General features: G+C 35.5%; 1 protein-coding gene across 1 annotated transcript; it reads left to right on the forward strand.

Annotated features, from left to right (window-relative positions):
- Window positions 1–515: 515 nt before the first annotated feature.
- Window positions 516–2,472, forward strand: SLD5 (DNA replication protein-like protein). Its single transcript, XM_079068211.1, has 6 exons — window positions 516–843; window positions 1,075–1,197; window positions 1,296–1,378; window positions 1,462–1,571; window positions 1,826–1,901; window positions 2,183–2,472. The coding sequence occupies exons 1-6, from the start codon at window positions 661–663 to the stop codon at window positions 2,283–2,285; spliced, it is 678 nt and encodes a 225-aa protein (XP_078924337.1). The 5' UTR covers window positions 516–660; the 3' UTR covers window positions 2,286–2,472.
- The last annotated feature ends 11,309 nt before the right edge of the window (window positions 2,473–13,781 follow it).

Below are 13,781 nucleotides of genomic sequence, written 5' to 3' on the forward strand. Positions count from 1 at the left end.
TTCTAAAAGTTCGGTTTAACCACTAATTTTTAATAAGTTCTCAAAAAATCACAATTTTTTTGTAAAACGTTTCAGTGCAGCCACTGTTACCTATTTGTTATCTGTTAGAGCCGATTTTAATTACGAAAAAAACACTATATTTTTTCTAAAGTTCGGTTTAATCATCAATTTATGAGTGATTTTTTAGCACAAAATAAGAATTTAGGTTTTTTTTTAGCACAAATGTAAGTCTTAGTGGTCGTAATAGAACTTTTATTAAAAGATTTAGTAGTTTTTTTAGCGCAAATGAAAATTAAACGGTTAAAAGTTTTTTTAGCATAAATGAAAATTAAATGATTAAACCGAAAAAAACAAGGAAAAGTAAAAAATATAATAGATTTTTAGTCAAAAACTATAATGGATTTTTAGTCATTAAACATCTGAATAATCTTATATTGTCGTTTTAAATTGAAAAGCGACAAAAAATTTCATGCTTGTGCGGTTCTATTTAATTTCCATGAAATGAAATAAATTTGGTGGCTAATAATGTAAAAGGGGAGAAACCAGGGAAATTTGGCGCCAAAACCCTAAATTTTCATCTAGCTCAATGATATCTGTTTCTGTTCATTACTTTCTTCAAATTCGAGACTTGCAGAAAAACTGTTACTCGGTTGAGATCACATGGAGTCGGGTTCAGACAAGGGTACAGGCGGATCCTCGGCAATGGACGACTATGAGACCTTGATTTCCACCACAGATGCAGATCTCCTCAAACGTTCATGGCGCAACGAGAAGGCATCCCCAGAGATCCTTCAATTTGAGTCTTCTTTAGTTCAGAGGTCCAGAGAACAGATTCAATTGATGGTACGTGCATCCATTTCAGCCCTAATTCTCGAAGATGTTTTCCGTTTATATTCGAGTTTTTTTGTTTTCATGGTTATGAAGGATACCCATGGCCTAGAACCTACGATTTGTTTAAAATTGAAACTATCAAACACTGTAATATGATGATTTAACTCCAATTTCTGATTTCAATCATGGGTACTTTTCCTTTTGTCGCAAATATCGTGGTAATCTCTTTCTTTCTGCAACCAGGAAGAAACTGTGGAAGAGTTCATGAACAATGGCGAAGACCCACTTACGGTTTCCCTTTATCAGATGGATATAGACAGAACTATGTTTTTGTTAAGATCATATCTAAGGACTCGTCTTCAGAAGGTATTTTACACTAAATACATATCAAGACTTGCGATTATTTCATTATTGTTTCAGAAATGACCTAATACACCTGCATTTATTTTCAATCTGTATTACAGATTGAGAAATTCATGTTTCACATCCAAAAAACTGCTGAACTTTGGACAAGGCTGTCTAGGCAAGAACAAAAGTTTGCTAAACGGTAACATTCCAATTCTCATCTGACTTTTAACCTGAAATTACACAATGAAAATTTCTCAAAATTTATGTTCACTGTTTTTACAGATCCATTGAAGATATGAAACAACATTTAGACGAATCTGTATTGTCTAAATTGCCTGATCGATACAAGTCCCATTTGAAACAATCTGTTATAAGTGAAGAAGATGACATGGGTAATTTCCGTTTCTTTTTTACCTGAACTAAAATACTTATGTTTATATATATATATACATATATATACAATGTTATAATCTGATAGATTTCTCAAAGTACAATGCCTTAATAAGAAAAAGGTTGAAAATTTAATGTTGTAATAGAAATAAATGGAATTAGGATATAATCATATAATTACAAAGTATGTTGCTATTTCTTGCATTTAGCTATTTTTATTTACGCCTGATATTTTTTCGCAACGTATGAATTTCAGTCATGGAACCGAAGTTAGATGCGTTTGTGATTTGCAGAAGCAGGAAGTTTTTAGGTGGTCTTCCGGTTGATGACAGGTAATTTTTATTTTTTTATTTTTTTATGTTAAAAGAATGGTTAAGGTCATGAAATGGCAATCAACTATTCCATTTTGTAACATCTAGGTGACTAAACTTTTTAATTTTGTTATAAGTATATTATTTTAATTTATCTATTAAAATAATTTGAAGTTCACAAATAAAGTAAAAATTAGAAAGTTTAACGACGTGAAATAGTTTGTTGCCATTTCGTTACATATAAAAAAGAGTACTTAGTTATTTTGTCATTTTGTGACATGAAACCGTGTTTGATATGATAGTGGAGAAGAAAATCCGCTAGACATGTACGCAGGAGATATTTATGCACTTCGTTACAAGTCGATAAAACCACTAGTTGAAAGTGGCCAACTTGATCTTGTTTGAGTTTTGTTTTTGTATTTATTTAGCTTATGGATGTTGTGTTTAGTGTAGTATTCAGTATTCACCTCTCAAAACATTGTATTAGGCATTTAAAATCACAATGCATCCCATGTTTGTTATCAATCGTTAACTTGAAATGATTTTTCAGTTTGTGTAAAACCTAATGAAGCATCTTTTAGGTCTTGTTTGATAGGATATGGCAATTGACATATGGTCTTGTGCTTGTACTGTGTTTTACATGCGTTGGACTCGGACAAATGTCCATGGAGCCAAAATTGTAATATTTTATTCTACTCAAAAAGGTGGAATAAGATGGAACATCTCGCTCTTGATCTCTAGTTTGGATAAAAGACATGAATGCACCTCATCTTCATCATTGAAATAGCCATGAAAAGCTTGTTTAGTTGTATCTAGGACTAGGATTAATGATTGATTGATCAAAATGGTCACATACCTAAACTTGAATTTGTTACCGAAGTAAATGAATATAGAATAATTGACAATCAAATTCGAATTTGCTAAACATCACAATTTACAAGCACCCGCAAACATCATCTTATGGTTTCCTACACTCAGGGTCCAAAGTTTTGAATCATTAAGCTCTTTCCAACTTGCAGTTCGGAAAATTTCCAAATTTCATTGATAATTTTACTTTTTAATTAAAAAATTGCTAATATTCTAAATATTCTTGAAATATATGCACTTTACAAACATGTAATTGCTTTGAGAAGTGCCTTTATTTCATGTTTTGGGAAGTGCCTTTATTTCACATTTTCTCAATATGTTTTGGGAAGCGTCTTTATTTCACGAATTATGACCAAGCATTCAAACAATCAAGAATTGATATTGAACTTCTTCACAACATTAATCTTTGATTTTATTATTATTATTTTATTTCTGATGTGTTATGTGAACATTACAATGTATAGTCATGATTTTTTTTTTCCATTAATCAGTCTATTCAACAAATAAATAGTATTTATGTCTATCAATATGTATGGTCTTGGATTATCACCATTGATTTTTCTTTAGAATTCAGACTTGATAGAGACCATTTTACTTCTATTATGCTAATATTAATCACTTCTATGTTGGGATAAGTTACTAGTTCAAATTTGATACAAAAGAGCACACTTTTACCCTTTCTATTAGTAACGTTGTCGTATCAATCAAGGCTAAGCTTGCGTTTATATTTATTGGGAATTACTTCCAGTGCTACACAACTACAACAATATTCGATGCATGTTGCCAAAAAAACAAATTCACAAACCAAAAACATATTTTAAAATTTAATCAAATAAATGATTGTTCCTGTAAATATGGGAGCATTTGGATTTCGTATCTAGTGTTCAATGAACCATAATTCAACATATGTTTTTCAAGGCAATGTGTGTTTAGGTGTTTTGTACACATAAACACATACATTATAACAAATACGATAATGATCGTTTAAATAAGTTGAAAAAAAAAACATAATTACATAGATATGCATTTATGATTTAACCCGTAAAAAAACTATCAAAAACATGTTAAGAAGTATACAAATTATATAATCCAATCGAACCAACATATAAATTGTACAAAACTCAATACCTACCCAATTCACTATTTCAGCCTTCAGCGATGTATCCTATCATTCTACATATCTAGATAAATAATCATCTAAAACCAAACCTCAACGACCTGCAACGAGCTTCCTCCATCAAATTGCGATTACCAGCTGTCGCCTTACAAATTGAACGCGACTGTAAACAAGGAAACATAGGTGAAGTCGCCGCCGGCAATTGGATCAGAGAATCGACGATGAGATTAGTAATATCTTTTAGAGGTACTCTGTGGTTGCTCTTCCTCTTCTTCTTCTTCAATGTCATCCTCGCACTGAGCTTATTATCGGTGGTTTTGGAAATGGATAAAAATGGAGGGATGTTCTCTTTGTTATCATGGAATTGGCATAGAGAGATGGCTCCCTCCATCTTCCCGGTTTCCACAGAGAATGAGAGTCGAGATTAGAAGACATATTAAATATTGGAGATTTGGATTTGGATTTGGAGTTTGGAGGGATGAATTTTGATGTTGAAATTTTGGGGATTTTGATATGGGAGGAGGGAAAGATTGAGTTTACATGTGAGTTCAGCGAAAACCCAAAACACTTCTAAAGCGTTTGTGTAATTTTTGGGGGCAAAATCAAATTCGGCGCTTTTGATTCTGATTTTTTCCGTACCACTAAAATATAGTCGGCTAATTTTAACAAATTAGTATTATTTGATTTGAATAAAGTAACAAAAGAAAATACATATTTTATTATTCGATCCACGTCGGTAATTGAACTTTTTGCAGCTTAAGTTTTTTTTTTTAACGGCAAAAATAAAACATTCATTAAAGATAGCCGGCAGGTAGCTGGACAAACACAATACATTGAGATAGTGTATTAAGGAGAGAGATGTAGATAAAATAGCCTAGACAAAGCTAGTGTTGATCTAGAAATTAGAAATGGAAACCAAAACTAAGAATGAACTAGAATTCCCCAAGTGAAACCAAGTATGTTTGAGGCATCATCGACCTTTGAATGAAGCAACTGTTGGGGTCGGAAAACTCTTCTATTAAACACGAAAATAGAATTACAATAGGAGGAGCAACTCTCACACTCAACTATTACAAAAAACCAACCCTTTCACTAACACTCTCACTCTAAGTGTTATACTATCTGTTTCTCTGTGTTTTTGGGATGTCTACAACTGAAGAATGAAGTCTCTATTTATAGTCTTGGCAGCCACCATTGTAGTTGCGTCTGTTAATTGTGTTCATCATAGGGTGGGAAGAAAAACTTGTCCCGTAGGTTTCATTTTGTCAACAATGATGACTACTGTAGCTTTAGAGGCTTTGGAGGCTGGAACACAACAAATCTCCCCCTCCAGTCTCCGTCCAACAATCCTCATCCCAACTATGTCAGCACATAGTCTGTGTTTCTCTTGTGTCACCACCTTTGTCAACATGTCTGCAGGATTGTTATTGGTGTTGATCTTTAACAACTTCAATTCTCGTCCCTCAATTGCTTCTCTAAGCCAGTGATAACGTATATCAATATGTTTTGTACGGGAATGGTACATCGAGTTCTTACTCAGGTCCATAGCACTCTGACTATCGCAATGAATGATGTACTCTTCTTGTGGAAAGCCTAATTCTTGAAGAAACCGTTTCATCCATATAAGCTCCTTCCCAGCTTCAACGGCAGCAATATACTCGGCTTCTGTTGTTGACAGTGCGACACACTTCTGTAACTTGGATTGCCACGAGATAGCTCCCCCTGCCAAAGTAAAAATGTAACTTGATGTAGATTTCCTACTATCAAGATCTCCTGCCATATCGGCATCTGTATAACCTTCCACGATTGGCTTTGCTCCCCCGTAGCATAAACTTAGTTTCGAACTACCCTTCAGGTATCGAAGTATCCATTTGACTGCTTCCCAATGTTGTTTTCCCGGATTAGCTAGATATCTACTCACAACACCGATAGCATGAGCAATATCTGGTCTTGTACACACCATTGCATACATAAGACTTCCTACGGCTGAGGAATAGGGGACTGCCTTCATCTCTTCTTTTTCTTTCTCAGAAGATGGACAATTTTTCTTACTCAACTTGAAGTGGTTAGCCAAGGGCGTATCAACGGGCTTGGCATTTTCCATGTTGAACCTTTTGATCACACGTTCAACATACTCTTCCTGTGATAAGAACAATTTTCTTGATTTTCTATCATGGATAATTTTCATGCCCAATATCTGTTGTGCTTGGCCTAAGTCTTTCATATCAAAGAACTTAGACAAATCCTTCTTCAAGTTGTTGATCATCATTGCATCTTGGCCCACTATCAACATATCATCCACGTAGAGCAAAAGGATGACAAATTTCCCATCTGGAAACTTCTTCAGATAGACACAATGGTCTGCAACAGTTCTCTTGTACTCATGATTCATCATAAATGAATCAAACTTCTTGTACCACTGCCTTGGGGCTTGCTTAAGACCATAAAGGCTCTTCTTTAATTTACAGACGAGATGCTCTTTCTTTGGGACTTTAAAGCCATCAGGTTGCTCCATGTATATTTCTTCATCCAAATCACCATGGAGAAAGGCTGTTTTCACATCCATCTGCTCAAGTTCAAGATCTAAACTGGCAACTAATCTGAGTACAACTCGGATAGACATCATCTTCACAACTGGCGAAAAAATTTCATCAAAGTCGATTCCTTCTTTTTGTTGGAAACCTTTGACAACGAGTCTCGCCTTATACTTCATAGTATTTCCCTTGCCGTCTTTCTTCAACTTGAAAACCCACTTGTTTTTCAAGGCTTTCTTTCCTTTGGGGAGGTTTACCAACTCATATGTTTGATTCTTCTGCAAAGAATTCATTTCTTCTTCCATGGCCTTCTGCCAATTTGCTTTGTCAATATGAGATTGAGCTTCTTGAAAACTCTTTGGCTCCCCCTCACTAGTAAGAAGGATGTAGTTTGAAGTCGGATATCTTGTTGATGGAGCACGTACTCGTTCGGATCGTCTAACTTGAGTTCCTTCGTTTGCAACTTCTGGCAGTGGATCTGAATTATCCAGGGGTGGAAGCTCCCCCTCATCAACACCTTCTTGATATGCATCATCGACTTCTTCATCCACTTCTTCAGCGGAAACATCTTCTTTATTTTCAGATATTATATCTGAAACTTTGGAGCTTTGTTGCTTGTTAACCGGTGCCTTGAAATCATAATACTGGTTTTCATAGAAAACCACATCTCTGCTTCGAATAACCTTATTTAGTTATGGGTCCCATAGCCTGTACCCGAACTCTTCATCTCCATATCCAATAAAGATGCATGCAGTGGATTTGAGGTCCAATTTCTTCCGCAATTCACTTGATACATGTGCAAACGCCTTGCACCCAAATACTCTCAAGTGAGAATATGATATGTCTTTACCCGTCCATATCTTCTCCGGAACTTCAAAATTCAATGGAGCGGAAGGTGACCTATTTATTAGATAGCAAGATGTCAATACAGCTTCACCCCAGAATGGCTTTGGGAGTTTACTCATGCTGAGCATGCATCGAACTTTCTCAACAATGGTGCGATTCATCCGTTCTGCTACACCATTGTGTTGTGGGGTTCGTGGGACAGTCTTTTCATGTCTGATACCATGTTCCGTGCAGTATTTAGAGAACTCACGGGAATAGTATTCGCCTCCATTATCTGATCGGAGACATTTTAGCTTCTTGCCTGTTTGTCTTTCCACCATTGCATGAAAAGCTTTGAAGCGGTCCAATACTTGGTCCTTCGTTCTCAAACAGTATGCCCATATCTTTCGTGACGCATCGTCAATGAATGTCACAAAATACCGGCTTCCACCAAGAGATTCTACTTCAATGGGTCCACATACGTCGGAGTGGACAAGGCTCAGCAACTCAGAGCGGTTCTTTCTTGTGGAGCTAAAGGAAACTCTGTGTTGTTTCCCGAATAGGCAGTATTTACAAGGATCCAAGGCAACATCTTTTGCCATTGAAATGGACTCCTTCTTTGCAAGAGTCGTCAATCCCTTCTCGCTCATGTGGCCTAGTCTTCTATGCCACAAGTTTGGTGATGTCTCTTCTTTAACAACATTGAGACTTGGTTGAAGCAACTTTGCATGACTTTTATAAAGAGTACCATCAAGTTTTCCCCTTGCAACAACCATAACACCTTTCAACAACTTCCAGGTGCCATTTTTGAATTGATTATCATATCCTTGGACGCCAAGAGCTCCAACTGAGATAAGATTCATTCTCAGTTCTGGGACATGCCGAACATCTTTCAACACCAATGTACATCCAACATTGGTCTTTAAATGCACATCACCAATACCAGCAATGCTTGAGAAACTGGTGTTTCCCATCTTCACGGTACCATGGTCTCCGGGTTTATAAGTACTGAATAAATCCCGGTTTGGAGTCGAATGATATGATGCAGCGCTATCAATCACCCACTCATCATCATGAGTTTCAACATGTAGGCATGCTTCCTCCTCGTATGTAACAAGGGCAACGTCTTGTGTTATGGTGACCATGGTTTCACCATTCTCCCTGCTTGGATTCTGGCTTGTCTCGGGCTGCTCTCGTAAGAACCTTCGGCAATCACTCCTTTTGTGGCCATAATAATTACAATGATTGCAATAGCCTTCGAACCATGTATTTGAAGATTTACCTCGCTCTCGCGATTTCCCTCGATCTCGTGATTTCCCACGATCTTGGGATCTTCCTCTACTTTGACCATGTCTACCTCTGCCTCTACCTCGACCTCAGCCTCCAGTTCTGCCTCCGCCTCTTTCTTTGTTTTCTGACACGAGGGCAAAAGACTGGTCTGTACCAGCTTCTTTCCTTCTGGCTTCCTCGTTCATTAGGGCATCTGTGACCATCTCCATTGTCACTTTACCACCGGGGGCAGAATTGCTGAGAGTCACAACAAGCGTCTCCCAATTATCTGGTAGAGAACTCAAGAGCAATATGGCTTGTTCCTCGTCTTTGAGAACCCAATCAGCAGCACCGAGCTGGTTTACGAGATCCTGGAACTGACTCGTATGCTCGGTTATGGACGTACCACTTCGTAACTTGTGGTTTACAAGGCGCCTCATCAGCAAGGTCTTGTTGCTTGCCGTCTTTGCCTGATACATATTCTCGAGCTTCTCCCAAAGTTTGTACGCGTCTGTCTCTTGAGAGACATGATGAAAAACACTGTGGTCGATCCACTGTCGAATTTGTGCCACCGTTTTCCTGTTTATTCTCGTCCAAACTTCGTCTGTCTTTGTGTTGGGTTTGACGCCTTGCTTTTCTATAGGCTCTGCTAAATCTTTCAGATTAAGCAAATCTTCCATCCTTGGCTTCCACATGTTGTAATTTGTGGGCGTAAGTCGAACCATCGTAATCGTACTTGTAGATTCCATCGAAAATAATTGCACATTTATTTTACAAATATTTCAAGGAAAAATTAGATAAACCGAGCTCTCGGTTGGATTCGGAAGCGTCAAAAATGGTTGGGTAGAATTTTTCGGGCTCAAAATATACTTTCTTGAAAAGTTATGGATTAATTTGTAACTTTTCAGAATTATAGGGACTAAACTGTAATTTTCGCAGCTTACAGGGACTAATCTGAAAGGTTTCTGCCAACCAGGGACCTTTCTGAAACTTTTCTGAAGTCTAGGGAGCAAACAGGTTACTTTCGGAACAAACAGGGACCGAACTGCAGTGTTTTAGAAACAGAGGGACCTGTTTGAAATTTTCGGAAACTTCAGTGGCTAAACTGAAAATATCTGAAACTCTGGTCAATGATGACGTCACTGTTGACGTCACTGATGACGTCACTCCTTCTTCTCCGGCGAGGCTTTTCGGCGACTGGTTTTTCCGACGATATTTTCCGGCGATTTTGACCAAACTTTGACCGACGTTTTGGAGGTCTTCCCGTGGTCAAAAAATTACGAAAAATATATTTTCGGAATCCTTGAAACAAGCCCTTTCCAACGGTGTACTCAAAAATGGATTTTGAGACAAAAAAAATTTGACGAAAAAACAGAGAAATTCGTAAAGAATTCCCTGGACACCAAACGGGGCTCTGATACCAGTTGTTGGGGTCGGAAAACTCTTCTATTAAACACGAAAATAGAATTACAATAGGAGGAGCAACTCTCACACTCAACTATTACAAAAAAACCAACTCTCACACTCTCACTCTAAGTGTTATACTATCTGTTTCTCTGTGTTTTTGGGATGTATACAACTGAAGAATGAAGTCTCTATTTATAGTCTTGGCAGCCACCATTGTAGTTGTGTCTGTTAATTGTGTTCATCATAGGGTGGGAAGAAAAACTTGTCCCGTAGGTTTCATTTTGTCAACAATGATGGCTACTGTAGCTTTGGAGGCTTTGGAGGCTGGAACACAACAACAACACCAAAAGGGTAGTACAGCACTACAGGTAAAATAGTTGTTTTATATTCTCAAAAATGGTTTCAGCAACGGAATCATTATTTATTTATTTATTTTTATTGTTTTTCGTTCGTTAAAACAACCCATGAATGTCTCTAAAGGGTGTACGATAAGACTATATATATAGCCCACGTTATAAAAAGACCCAAAAAAATTATATAGACGTGTATGTATATACTATTAAATAGAAATATTTAAAAACTAATTAACTCCAAAAGAAGTTAAAAAATTATGTTTTATTTTATTATTTTATTATTTTATTAAATAACTAATAAAAAGAAAAACTAAATTGATAGATGATGGTCAACAAAAATAAATATTTTTTTAGATAATACTCATAAATATAGGTATTACATACAATATATTGCGACTATTTGATTTTTCTTTTTAGTTTGATTTAAATAAATACGTAAAATTATATCACCTTATAATTTGTATTAACTTTATTTTAATTTTTATTCTAATGTTACTAATTTAATGTAAATGAAGTGGGAAATTTAAATTTTGAAATTTAAAATGGAGAATTAATAGGTTTGACAAGTAGCATCACATTAATTATGAGGTATAATAGTGTGACAAATGTCAAAAGGAGAATAAACTTATTCTTTTATTAGAATAAGAATATATATATATATATATAAACTAGTTTGTAACCCGCGGGAACCACGGTTACAAAATTAATTCAATTTTTATAGTAAAAACTCAAAATTATTAATAAGTTATTTTAAATAAATTATTAATTAAAAGATTTTTTTAGTTATATAAAATTATAATCATTGATTTAAATAAATGTGTAAAATTATATCATTTTATATATTTTATTTTAATGTTATTAATTTAATCTTATTAACGTGGAAAATTTAAAATTTAAAATGAAAAATCAATAGATTGACAAGTGACATTCATTAATTAAGAGACATAATATTATGACACATGACAAAAAAATAATAAAATATGCATTAATTAGGAGGCTTAATATGGTGATACATGTCAAAAGGAGAATAAAACTACTCTTTTATTAGAATAGGAAGATATTCTAATAAATAAATAGATTTATTCTCTTATTGACAAGTGTCATTATATTAGACCTCATCATTAATATTAAATGTCTCATATCATGCCACTTGTCAACATATTAATTATCAATTTCAAATTTCAAAATTAAAATTTCCCACCCTAATTACATTAAATTTTAAACTTTTTCACTTTAATTATATTAAATTAATAACATTAGATTAAAAAATAAAATAAAATTGATACAGATTATAAGGTGATATAACTTCACGTATTTATTTAAATCAACGATTATAATTCTATATAACAAAAAAAATATCTTTTAAGTAATAATTTATTTAAAATAATTGATTAATAATTTTGATTTTTTAATATGAAAGTTTAATTAATTTTATAACCGTGGTTCTCACGGGTTATAAACTAGTATATATATATATATATATATATATATATATATATATATATATATATATATATATATATATATATATATATATATATATATAAGGTTTATATTTAGACACCCTTTTTTTGGACTTGACCCTCAAATCAATACAATGGCTCTGAAACTATCACGTCAGATTTTTTTGGACATGAAATCTTTTTTTTTTTGGACACGGTTATTAATACATGTCACCTTGGTTACTAGCTATTACGCTTCAAGTTAGGGACATCAATGAAATACTTTTGGATAGTAGAGTAATTTAGGTTATAATGACATCAGAAATCAACCTCACAACAGAAATCAGGTCCTTGACGTCGTCGAACTGCGGGGGTTTCGTGTTGTTGAATTCTCGGTACTACATCAAATCAACCCCATGTGGTCTTGCAGCGGCAACGGCTGCGGTGGCGGCAGCCTCAGTGACAACATATAATACGCTTTAAGTTAGTGACAATAATGAAATACTTGTGGAAAGTAGAGTAATTTAGGTCATACTGACATTAGAAATCAACCTCACGGCAGAAATCGGGTCCTTGACACCGTCGAAATCCGGGGGATTCGTGTTATTGAATTCCAAGTACTACATCGAATCACCCTATGTGGTCTCGCAGCAGCAATGGCGGCGGTGGCTGCGGCAGCGGAAGCCTCGACGACGACAACATAACGCTCGTCAAATAACTCAATCAACGTGATCTTGATAGACCCAAACATCTCCGAGATCAACTCCTTGATTGTTGCGACAACCTCGGTAGCAATGATGTTGCGAATCTCCTCATCACAAGTCCCCGGCCTCTCCAGATCGGTAGTGTGAGTACCTCGGGTAATCACCACCATACTGAAACATACAAGGAAAAAGGTCAAAACTAGGCCATAAAATACGCACATTCCTACTAGCTCCTTATTAGCCTTGGGACTCTTCCTGAATCTCGGACGAATCTTGTGCTTTCAGTAGTATGAGCCCATACTACCTTCCACGTCTATCCATAGTCAACCCAAAATTCATCTCAAAGCCTTAAGTCACTAAACTAGACCACAAATAGGTGAATCACACACCTATACTCTCGTAGACACTCCTCCTAGGATTATTCTCAACTATTTTCATTCACTACAAGAAGTATCGACTAAATTCGCTGATTGACTTGCGTAACCAGTCGTACATGATCCATAACCCGATAGACGATCGAAAAAAATGATTCTAACCCAAGTCCACAACCAGACAAGGAATGGGAAATAAGGCTAAACCAGACATTCTAGGGCTATAAAATACTAATCATGTACAACTATATAGTATACACTTAGCAATTAACAACTTTAGTCTAAACTCCTAGCAAAGACAAAACACGCAATTTCCTAGGCGACAAGGCATCACAAAATCAGACAATTCTAACATGTAATTCCTGAGGAGATCCTTAGCCTATCACAATGTGACAACTAGAAAATTTTGGGTCAAACAAAGTCTAAGGGGCCTTGTGTATAAGTGTACCCACAATGTGTATTTATGTAACTTTGATGCAATAATAATTCATTGAAGGGCATCATTTGTATGATTAAAAATATATACATGTTGAAAATCATGTTGTAGTAAACACTTAAAGTCAAGCAAGTCAAATAATTGGTGCAAATCATGAGAGTTAAAACATTACTTCATAGTTTAAGCCTAGTACCCCACTAAGCTAGGGATTTCGGCCCTCCTAGGACCGAAATCACCTCCCAATGGAAAGCACCAAACCGAAAACCCTTTGATGGATGACCCCAAGACCGAAATTCCAATGCCTAGAAAACACTAAGGCCAAAAACTCCAAAGTGATGAGAATTATGAACATTGGTTTGGCTTGCGGAATTAAGAACACACAAAGAACATGGTGATTTCGGTGTTTAAGAGATGCATTCGATTATGTATGGTGTTACAAAAAGGGATCTAGATCTAAATCTACATAAATAACACACACTTACACACTCAATTTTACATCTCTCAAGCACACCTCTACATGTGGAATAAACCCACCCTATATAGAGGTGTTTACATGTCTCTATCTCACTCTCTATA

The sequence above is a fragment of the Lactuca virosa genome, chromosome 8 (genome assembly GCF_052849685.1).
Source record: "Lactuca virosa cultivar CGN04683 chromosome 8, Lactuca_virosa_CGN04683_v6, whole genome shotgun sequence".
NCBI lineage: Eukaryota > Viridiplantae > Streptophyta > Magnoliopsida > Asterales > Asteraceae > Lactuca > Lactuca virosa.